The following is an 11534-nucleotide window of genomic DNA, read 5'->3' as shown; positions in this document are numbered from 1 at the left end:
AAAACAAACAAACATGATTTCATTCTTTTTTATAGCTGCATAGTATTCCACTGTGTATAAGTACCATGCTTTTTATCCAGTCTATAACTGATGAGCATTTAGGTTGATTCCGTGTCTTTGGTACTGTGAATTGCACAGTGATGCACACATGAGTGGATGTGTCTTTTTGTTACAATGATTTGTTTTCTCTTAGGCATATACCCAGTAATGAGATTGCTGAGTGGAATGGGAGCTCTGTTTTAAGTGCTTTGGGAAATCTCCAGACTGATTTCCACAGAGCTTGGACCAAGTTACATTTTCACCAAAAAATGCGTAAGTGCTCCCTTTTCTCTTTCCTGCATCTGTTAATTTTTGATCTTTTAGTAATAGCAATTGTGACATGTGTGAGATGGTATCTCACTCGGTTTTGATTTGCACTTATCTGATTATTGATGATGCTGAGCATTTTTATATATTAGTTGGCCACTTCTATATCTGTGTTTGAAAAGTTTCTGTTCATGTCCTTTCCCCATTTTTAATGGTATTATTTAGTTTATGCTGTTGATTTAAGTTCTCTATGGATTACCACATTATACACACTAAGATAACCAGTATTCAATAAAGAAAAATGAATAGAAAAACATAATCACTTGTAGGTAAAGTCATACTGAATTTGGAATGGCCGTGGATTGCAGGTTGGTATTGAAATGGTACCAACTTTGGAAAATGGTCTTCAAGGAAAACCTCATACACAAATGTACCTAGTGTCACCAATCACAGTAGTCAAATGCAGAATACAACTCAAGTGCCCAAAAACTGCCACAGGGATGGAGACGCTGCAGTGTGTCTGAGTGTCTGTAACCCACAGGGATGAAAATGTCATGGTGTGCCTGTGTGTCTGTAACCCACAGGGATGAAGGTGCTGTGGTGTGTCTGTGTGTCTGTAACCCACAGGGATGAAGTCGCTGCCGTGTGTCTGAGTGTCTGTAATCCACAGGGATGAAGTCGCTGCAGTGTGTCTGTGTGTCTGTAACCCACAGGGATGAAGGCGCTGTGGTGCGTCTGTGTGTCTCTAACCCAGCTTTAAAGAGGAGTGAAGCACTGACATAGGCTGCAACTTGGATGAGCCTTGAAAACATTGGGTGAGTGAACGGAGGTAGACACACAAGTCCACACCCTGAATTGTCCATTGACACGAAGCATGCAGAGCAGGAAAACCCCTAGAGACTGCTCTCAGGAGGTCAGCAGAGGGGAAACGGAGAGTGACTGCTCTGTGGAGGTGAGGTGTCCTCTGAGGTGATGAAAATGTTCCCAAACCAAATAGTGGAAATGGTTGCACCACATTGCAAATGTGTATTATCAATGACCCATACACTTAATGGTGGCTAAATTGGTAAATTTTACGTCATGTGTATGTCAACACAATGAAAATGAGTACCACATTTTGTTCAGTGAATCAACAACAATCACATTTCGGTTTAGATGTTGAATTTTCCCATCACAACCAGTGCTTCCTGCTGGAGCTGGATCCATCGGCCTCCAGGTCAGGGACATGAGTGGGTCAGGTGCACAGGCCATGAAGGGAGCACAAATTCCAACCCGCTCCTCAAGAGTCCAGTCACCACCTCCAGACCTATGTCCAAAAACAGTTCTTCCTATGGCTGAGCTACGGGAGCGACAAGCACACAACCACTTATTTTTAAGCAGAAGACACAGTGAGGGGACATCAGTGTGAGCCCAGACACAAACCTCCCTGTGGGAGTTCACAGGACAGCAGGGGGTGCTGAGGACAGAAGCAGGCACTCAGGAACCATCAGGGAAATCCAGGGGGCACTTGGCACCTCATGGGGGCTCAGTGGTCAGGCAGGCTCAAGGCTCAGCATAAGGGCTGGTGCAGCAGGTGAGGAAAGGCCCTGGAGACGGGGTTAGTGTCAGCTTCTCATTCCACCACTAGACATCCTCCACTACATCTACTCTAATGTGTATGAGTGTCTATGTGTTTAGAGAACAATATTGATATTATAAATCTATAGCCATGTGTGGGTGCATCAAGTTACCTGCTTCAACCTACGTGGACCATGTTCATTAGGAGTAAGTCCCTGTATTTGAGGACTTCACAAATTAATAATTATGTAGAATCACTTTCTTTTCCAGCCTCCTTTCCTCCCTCCCTCCCTCCCTCTCTCTCTCTCTCTCTCTCTCTCTCTCTCTTTCTTTCTCTCTCTCTCTCTCTCTCTCTCTTTCTTTCTTTCTCACACACTGACAAACACACAGGGTGCTATAACTTTAATGACCTCATGTATTTAAAAAATTGAATTGATTCCTTTGCAACTTGACCAGTTTAGCTGTTGTTCATGTTTTTGTAAGATTAGGAACGTGTTTCTCGGCTGTGTACTTCTCTTACCTGAGCATCAGCTTGATTTGAGATACACAGAAACTCACTGGGCACGGTGTCTTATGCCTGGAATCCCAGCACTCTGGGAGGCTGAGGAGGGTGAATCACGAGGTCTAGAGATCAAGAACATCCTGGCCAACATGGGGAAACCCCATCTCCACTAAAAATACAAAAATTAGCCTGGTGTGGTGGCACGCACCTGTAATCCCCGCTACTTGGGAGGCTGAGGCAGGAGAATCACTTGAACCCGGGAGGCAGAGGCTGCAGTGAGCCAAGATCGCACCACTGCACACCAGCCTGGCAACAGAGGGAGACTTCATCTAAAAAAAATAAAAAGAAAGAAAAGAAATACGTAGAAATTGAAAACAATACAAATATTAACCAGTAGCTTTATTAGTAAACAAATTGTGGAAAAGTCACTTATTGGTATATCACCCACCACTACAATCAATTAATGTTAGATACTTCAACAGTATGGTTCAATCCACGGGTACTTTTGATGAGTGTAATGAACCAAAGCACACACACCTGATTCCATTTTATAAACTGCACAAAGTGAATACTCATTGCAGGTTACATAACAAAGATCCATAACCGACTTCTCTATGGTAAGAGGAGGGAAGGTGTAGGAAAGGGAAATTGCAGGAGAAAAAGAGAAAGTGGTGAGGTTAATCGATATGTTTTCTCTGTGAATGGTGATGATTATGTCAATATTTGTCAAAGTGTGAACATTCTGTATGAAGATTATTTGCAAACATTACATCATTAAAAATATTACATATAAAAGTGTATCGTTCGATAGCAAAAGACTAAGAGAAATATAAAAATAATAAAAGAAAACTCCTGAATACACCCACAAATTAACCCTCAGTTATTCTGTATTATTTAGAAAAACACTAAGATACAGCCAAATAATATCATGATATCATTATAAGAAGAGGGATTTGTAAATCTCACTAAGAATTTCTAGCTCTGTCCTAGAGTTAATTTAGGGAGCAGTCGGATCCAGTCCTGAGAAACACAGGCCAGACACTGAGACTGGCTCTTACCAGATGTGAGCTCTTAGACATGTCCCACGGCCCCTCCATGCTTGGGGGTTTATGTTCACATCTGTAAATGAAGGAAACATTGACTCCCATGGAACATACTTAATATGCCTCTATAAGTAGAAATGCTGATGAGAATTAATTATTTATGAAGTGTTATCACTCACATACACTCTGGGACACAGCCCACTATGAGGCATCCCGTCCAGAACTTATTAATAGTAGGAGACATGCAAATAACACCCTCTCTCTGCTGATGAAAACCAGCCCAGTCCTGAACCTGCAACTCTGGGAGAGGAGCCCCAGTCCTGAGATTCCCAGGTGTTTCCGTTCAGTGATCAGCACTGAACACAGAGGACTCACCATGGAGTTTGGACTGAGCTGGGTTTTCCTTGTTGCTATTTTAAAACGTGATTCATGGAGAACTAGAGAGATTAAGTGTGAGTGGACATGAGCAAGAGAGACAGTGACTATCTGTGACAGTTTCTGACCAGGGTGTATCTCTGTGTTTGCAATTATCCAGTGTGAGGTGCAGCTGGTGGAGTCTGGGGGAGGCGTGGTACAGCCTGAGGGGTCCCTCAGACTCTCCTGTGCAGCCTCTGGATTCACCTTTGATGATTATGGCATGGACTGGGTCCGCCAAGCTCCAGGGAAGGGCCTGGGTCTCATTTATTAATCGGGATGGTAGTAGCGCGTACTATTCAGATTCTGTGAAGGGCCAATTCACCATCTTCAGAAACAATTCCAAGAACTCCCTGCATCTGCAAATGAACAGTCTGAGAGCTGAGGACACAGCCTTGTATTACTGTGCAGGAGATACACTGAGAGAGGAGGTCAGTGAGAGCCCAGACACAAACCTCCCTGCAGGAAGACAGGAGGGGTCTTGGCAGCAGGGGGCGCTCAGGACTCACTGAGAACAGGGTTGACTCTGGGACAAGTTGCTCAGGGAGGTTAAGGTCTGGTTTCCTTTCAGACTTAGCTTTCTCTTTCTCCATGTAACAGTTTCCCCAGGAACCTTTCTATATTTGTGATCTGGATCTGCTCAAACTCTTTGTGTCATTTTCCTCACCTGTGACCTTGAGGGAGCTGATCGTGGGCACTCTACTGTGTGAGATCTCTTGGTGACAGCAATTGTGTGGTCAGTCTAGGTGTGTCTAGGGCTGACCATCAGGAAGGACAGGCTGGAATTCTTGGAAAGAGCTCCACCTGCCACTCACCAGGGAATTTTGTTATCTTCTGTTCTGCTAGAAATAAATCAGGCACACCCAGGTTAACTAGTACTATCTTCCTAGCTTAAGAAAATTGATGGCGGGCTTCAGTAACACCTATATTAAACCATCAGAGCAACACCTAGATTAGTGTATGATTTAATAATTGAGACTATGGTCTAGCCAAGGAGACACATAAAACTGATGATTGCCATGCTTCGTTCATATTTTATATTTGTCAGTAGAATCTGGCTAGCATTACAAACAGGTTTGCCAACATAAGTGCGTTAGTGTTGGTCTTCAGAGAAGCACATTCTATGACTGGATTAGGTTTGTGTACAGTTTCCTAAGGAACCCGTCCACGCTTTTGAGAGGAAATGCAGAGGGGGTGGAAGGAGGCTGGGGAAGCTGAAGGCATGTGAGGGAAGTCGGTCCCTGAGTGACAGAGAGAGGGAGGAGGACTGGGAGGAACTTTCTTAAACTTCTGTGCTGTTCTAGAAGGTCCAGCAAGTCACTGAGTCAGAGTCGTGCCAAAGTTTCCCATCGGGGACGCAGTGACTCCCAGCAGTGGCTCTGCTCAGATCAGTGCAGAGCTCGTTCTTCTCCTGAGAGTGGAGCCCAGAACAGGGCTCCAGCACCAGCCGTGGCAGGGACGTCAGAGAACAGCCCCGGGCGCCCAGGGCAGGTGCACTGTGCCCCTTGAAGGTGGAGGGAGGGAGGTGCTGACTCAGGGCCCACATGGTGCGGGTTCTATGCAGAACACACGCTTTTAATTCATTTCTGTGGGTGACATAGAAACAAACATGCAGTCTGTAAACAATGGTGATTCCTACCTTTGCCCCAATTGCTTTTTTCCTTGATTCCGCAGAATGTCCTGGCACGGAGTTGCCTTTCTCATGTGGAATTGTGACGTGTTGAGGATGTGTGATCCCCCCTTTCATTGTTTTCCTCCATGTACAGAGATCCTGAGTAGAGTACAGCTGACCCTCCTTCCACACTGTTCCTCTCCCCTCCACAGGAAGAGCAGATAATTACCTGAGGCTGACTCTGAGGTGGGATCTGTCCTGTGCGCCTCAGAGCCTGCAGAGACCTCAGCTGCAGATTCATGGAGTCAGGTGTTTGTGCCTGTGGGAACCTCGAGCTGGTCTTCTGTCAGCGAATGCTGCTTAGAACTAATTGTGGGGTTCAGAATTAGGAGACCCCTGATCTATCACACCTCAGCTCACTCTGCCACTCACTGTCTTCAGAAATTCAGGAAATAATTCAGTTTACATTTTTGCCACACATTGTTCTCGTTTCATTTAGTTGTGAGTGTGAGGAGCCGAAAGAGCTACCATTGATGGGTGGCAACCTGATGAAGTCCATTTGCTTCACCAGAAGTTAGGAGGCTCCTGAAACTTCCCATAAGCCCCTCTCTCTGCACTTTCTGGTGAAATTTGGTTTTACCTGGAATTTTGGTATGTTGGTTTAGCCTGATTTCCCCATACTCCATGTCTCATCTTCCTGGATGTCTGATCCGGTTTCTTGTCCTTCAGTATAACCTGGGGGACATCTGATCACCCTACGTCAACAAGAATCCCAGCAGGTTGCTTTAATCAGGATCCACCTCCCTCCTGACGTTTCTTCTTAGTGATTTTTCCATCCTCTGCTCCTACCCTGCTGCTGGGCTGTAAATCCCCACGTTCCCATTCTGTATTTGGAGTCCTACCCTTCACTGCAGGACCATTTTGTTGGGCTGCTGGGAAATATAACAGCTTTTGGTTTAACTCACAGCTCAAGTATACTCCTGGGCCCCTCCAGAGGCTCTCAGTTTCGCTCCTACCATCCCTCAGGCTCCTCCTTGGGGTCCTCACTTGGCCATCTCTACCTCTCTGCTGAGCCTGGACATCTATTGAACACGCCTGCTGCCTTCTGATCTGGATTTGTGTAGAGGAGAGGGTTAACTCAGCAGGCAGTGGATTGTTCAAACCCTGCACAACCCTGATTAAAAAACAAACAAAACACAACAACAACAAAACCTGTGTTCATTTATGGCTCTCAGTTACCTCCTGGATGAGAGCACTGAGCCCTTAAGACGTTATGCCTGATACCCATGTCTGCGGATGTCTGCAGCCTTGGGACTTGCAGTATGAGTTTAATCACAGTGATTTATAGTGACCCTTGAGAGGGGGACAAAGCTGGGCAGAGATGAACCTCTGAGCCTGACAAGCAAAAGCACCAGCCTTGATGGGAATAGCCAGGTGAGGAGCATATACCCTGTATGGTTTCTTCTGTTATTAATAGCTTTAGCATGGTGGCTTTTTCGAATTCTAGTTGCAGTAGTAGCATAGTGGGTGTGTTAGTTGCCCGTGGTCTTTTCCGGAGCTGGAATTACAGAAATATTGAGAATCTAATCTCATTTTCAAGTGCCGTACACCTGTCTCAGTGACTTTGTATTAGGTCATGCAGTTCAAACACGAGGCCAGGAGGTGGTGCTTGCAGATAAGAGCCGACTAAGGTGGCAGCAGCACGGTTTATGCTTTAATCATGGTTAAAGTGGGAATATTTGTCATGTTCCAGATATTAGAGAACATACTTTTAGTTTTTTTCTTATTCAATATGATATCAGAGGAAAGTCTCTGGAATACAACTTTTTTTTTTTTTGGAATCTCGCTCTGTTGGCAGGCTGGAGTAAAGTGGCACCATCTCGACTCACTGCAAGCTCCACCTCCCAGGTTCAACTGATTCTCCTGCCTCAGCCTCCCGAGTAGCTGGGATTATAGGTGCCGCCACCACGCCCGGCTAGTGTTTGTAGTTTTAACAGAGACGGGGTTTCACTATGTTGGCCAGGCTGGTCTTGAACTCCTGACCTCGTGATCCGCCCATCTCGGCCTCCCAAAGTGCTGGGATTACAGGCGTGAGCCACCGCGCCCGGCCAAATATAAGTTTTCTTATGTCGAAATGTGTTCCTTTTATACCCAGTTTGTAAAGATTTCTTTTTTTTTCATGAAAGAATGTTGAGTTTCATCAAATGCTTTTTCAGTATCAATTGAAAAAATATATATTTGGATTAAAGATCTAAATGTAAAACCTAAGACTATAAAATCTCTGGATAATAACCTAGGAAATACAATTCAGGACATTAGAACAGGTAAAGACTTTATGAGGAAAATGCTAGAAGCAGTTGCAACAAAATCAAAAAGTGGCAAATGGGACCTAAGTAAACTAAAGAGCTTCTGCATAGCAAGATATACTATCAACAGAGTAAACAAGCAGGCAACCCACAGATTGGGAAAAAATATTTGCAACCTCTACATCTGACAGAAGTCTAACGTTTAGAATCTAGATGGAACTTAAACAAACATACAAGAAAAAAATGACAAAGGACGTGAAAAGACACTTAAGAAAAAAAAGACCTTCATGTGGCCAACAAGCACAGAAAAACGTGCTGAATATCACTATCATTAGAGAAATACATATCAAAACCACAATGAGGTACCATCTCACACCAGTCAGAATGGCTAATCTTAAAAAAAAATAACAGATGCTGCTAAAGTTGCAGGAAAAAAGGGAACACTTATACACTTCTGGTGGAAATATTAATTAGTTCAAACATTGTAGAAAGCAGTGTGGTGATCCCTTAAATAACCTAAAACAGAACTTTCATTTGACCCAACAATCTCCCAACTGGACATATACCAAAAGGAATATAAACATGAAGGTTCATTGCAGCACTATTCACAATAGCATAGACATGAATTTACCTAAATTCCACTGGCAGAATGGATAGAGACAAATGTGGTACATATAACCATGGAACACTATGCAGCTAAGAAAAGAATGAAATTATCTCCTTTGTAGGAACATGATGGAACTGGAGCTCATTACTCTCAGCAAACTAAATCAGGAACAGAAAACTATATAATCTCACTTATTTGTGGGAGATAAATAATGAGAATTATTCTCTCAGGGTCTGACGCTTCCTTATTCAAAAAATCATTCTAAAATAAGTGTTCAACAAGTTGCTGATATGCCTTTAAATAGCCTATTTCATCTGGACCACTTATGTCACTCAATAAAGCAATGAGAACTATATTTAAAAGTGGAATTCTAGGATAATAAATATCTTAACAGTGAGACTATGAAGGATACAGATGGCTTTACTAATTCAATTGGTACATAACTGTGGGAGACACTATATTCCCATCAATAAGATATTCAGAATTCAGAGCTAAGTAATGTTTCCTACATTGTGTGTGTGACTTGGCACTAGTGGATTTGAGAGTGTGACAGGTGCACAGATCAAGTGGATCAAAATCAATCAATATGGAAATACGACAATCTATGGATATAAACTAAAACTTATGTAAATACTTTAATTCTATTTAATGGAGTATGAAAGAAAAGCCAAACTTATTCAAAACACAAATTACTTGGTAATTATTTTGGGGTGTATGAATTTATCAAGAAATTCACATTCCTTTTCTTATTTCAACCCCTGATTACTACTGTCAGTGGGAGGGAAAACTCAGAACCAATCATCACAGGGCAAATGTGCAAAGCAAGAGTCTTCCCATTGAAAGGGCTGGGAGCTGAGGAGTCTCAGTCAGGTGCTGGGGATTCTGTCTTGGAAGTGCCCGGCAGATCTCAGAACTGTCCATGGGGCCTGCTGGACCCTCGTGTGGGATAACTAGTGGCCACTTATTCAGAGTTACCAGTGAGCTCTGACTGTTCTAATGGGACCGGGATGGAGTCACGGTCCCTCCTCAATGTCAGAGAGAATAATGGTCCCAGAAACAATCCAGGTAATCCCTATGCCAATAAAATGTGGGTTCACTGTGAGGAGCAAATCCTGGGATTGGGCTTGTTCTTCAGTGGGAAGAGTGCTGCCCACTGAAAGCTTAGAAATGGGGCAGGGGATGAATTTCCTAAAGCAGGATTAGGGCTTGGTCTCTCAGTATCCCACTCTTGTATGGCCGATGTGGCATCTATGTCCTCTTTCTCGTCCTAGATGAGACTTTGAGCTTTAAAATACCCTGCCTCATGAATATGCAAAACATCCGAGCTCCTCTGATGTAAACATAAGTATGTCGGTGCCCTGAGAACATCACCCAACAACCACATCCATCATCTAAGGATGCCCCTGGGAGCACAGCTTATCACCATGGACTGGACCTGGAGGATCCTATTCTTGGTGGCAGCAGCTACAGGTAAGGGGTTTTCTAGTCCCATAGCTGAGGAGTGGACCTGGTTCAGTCAAAGAGAATTTTGTTCACTCCTGTGTCCTCTCCATAGGTGCCCAGTCCCAGGTCCAGCTGGTGCAGTCTGGGGCTGAGGTGAGGAAGCCTGGAGACTCAGTAAAGGTCTCCTGCAAGGCTTCTGGATACACCTTCACCAACCACAACATGGACTGGGTGCGACAGGCCCCTGGACAAGGGCTTGTGTGGATGGGAGGGATCAACACTAATACTGGTGGCACAAGCTGTGCACAGACTTTCCAGGGCAGAGTCACCATGACGAGGGACACGTCCACAAGCACAGCCTTCATGGAGCTGAGCTGCCTGAGATCTGAGGACACAGCCGTGTATTACTGTGCAAGAGACACAGTGTGAACACCGACATCCTGAGAGGGTCAGAAACTCCAGGGAGGAAGCAGCTGTGCTGGGCTGAAGAGAAGACAGGGGTTATTAGATTGAAGACTTTCTTAGAAAGAGAGGTCAAGTCATTGAAGAAAAAGAACAATAAAATTTGTATGCACTCCTAATTATTTGGGAAATTTTTCATACGACATTTATTTTGTAGGCAAAATTCAGGGAGTGGAGAATAAATCAAATTAATAAAACTGATATAAGAGTTCCTCTGAAGATATTAGTGTGAACAACAGTTTTTGAATTGGTGTTGTAAATATTTTAAGTGTGGCTGCTAGATCACATTTTAAGTCTACTTTTATCTTCATTATATGAAGTATCAAAATATTTTAACATTTTTTCATTGTGTGCCGTGATGATTTTAAGTTTATGTTAGAAATACATGAGAGATCATGTTCTTCCACGTCCTCATTGCCATTTGGCTTTATGAGAATTGTGGATTTTAACCATTCTAATAGATGAGTAGTGGTATCTCATTGTTGTTTAAATACACATGTCCCTGATTGAAAATTTATATTTAATTATTTTTAAATAATTTGGATGAAGTGTCTGTTCTGATATTTGGCTCATTTTGTTACATTGTTTTCTTTTGATCAGTTGTAAGTTTCCTTACACACTCATAATAAAAGTCATTTACCAAGGTAACAAAAAGTCGTTTAATAAATATATGATCTGCAAGTGTATTCTCCAAGTCTGTATTGTCTTTCTGCTCCTTTATCAATGTTTCTGGCAGAAAGATATTTATATAAATACATACGTGTGTGTGTGTGTAAACTTGTGGCAAATAATTTTCGTTTTCATAGATCATGTTTTGGCATTATATCTAAAACTCATTATGAAACTCACTAACAGAATTTTTTCCTTGTCTCTAATCTCAGGACACAATCACAGCATCAGTGTTTAAATTTCACCTACTTGGCAGGAGGATAATTAACTTAAGATACTTGAAATTCTTATGCATGGGAGGTGTATTTTTTCCAATTTTCTTTATTTAATAAAATATTAATATTAGTATTAGTTCATGGATGTTTACTTTATACTCTGGAAAATACACAGTGCTACATTATTCCTTGTATTTCTCAAATCTCCACTGCTTTTCTTTTTTTTATTTTTTTATTTTTTTTTTATTATACTTTAAGTTCTAGGGTACATGTGCATAACGTGCAGGTTTGTTACATATGTATACTTATGCCGTGTTGGTGTGCTGCACCCATCAACTCGTCAGCACCCATCAATTCATCATTTATGTCATGTATAACTCCCCAATGCAATCCCTCCC

General features: G+C 42.8%; 1 gene segment (V, D, J or C); it reads left to right on the top strand.

Moving 5' to 3' along the window:
• The first annotated feature begins 246 nt into the window (after window positions 1–246).
• On the top strand, window positions 247–10291 carry LOC108523138 (Ig heavy chain V-I region V35-like). The segment is given in 3 exon segments: window positions 247–312; window positions 9619–9817; window positions 9903–10291. Coding segments are annotated over 2 exon segments (390 nt in total).
• Window positions 10292–11534: the final 1243 nt, after the last annotated feature.

This window comes from Rhinopithecus bieti, unplaced genomic scaffold, assembly GCF_001698545.2.
Source record: "Rhinopithecus bieti isolate Rb0 unplaced genomic scaffold, ASM169854v2 scaffold_72445, whole genome shotgun sequence".
Lineage (NCBI taxonomy): Eukaryota > Metazoa > Chordata > Mammalia > Primates > Cercopithecidae > Rhinopithecus > Rhinopithecus bieti.
Note: the sequence above shows the minus strand (reverse complement) of the source record. Positions and strands in the feature narration are given on the sequence as shown.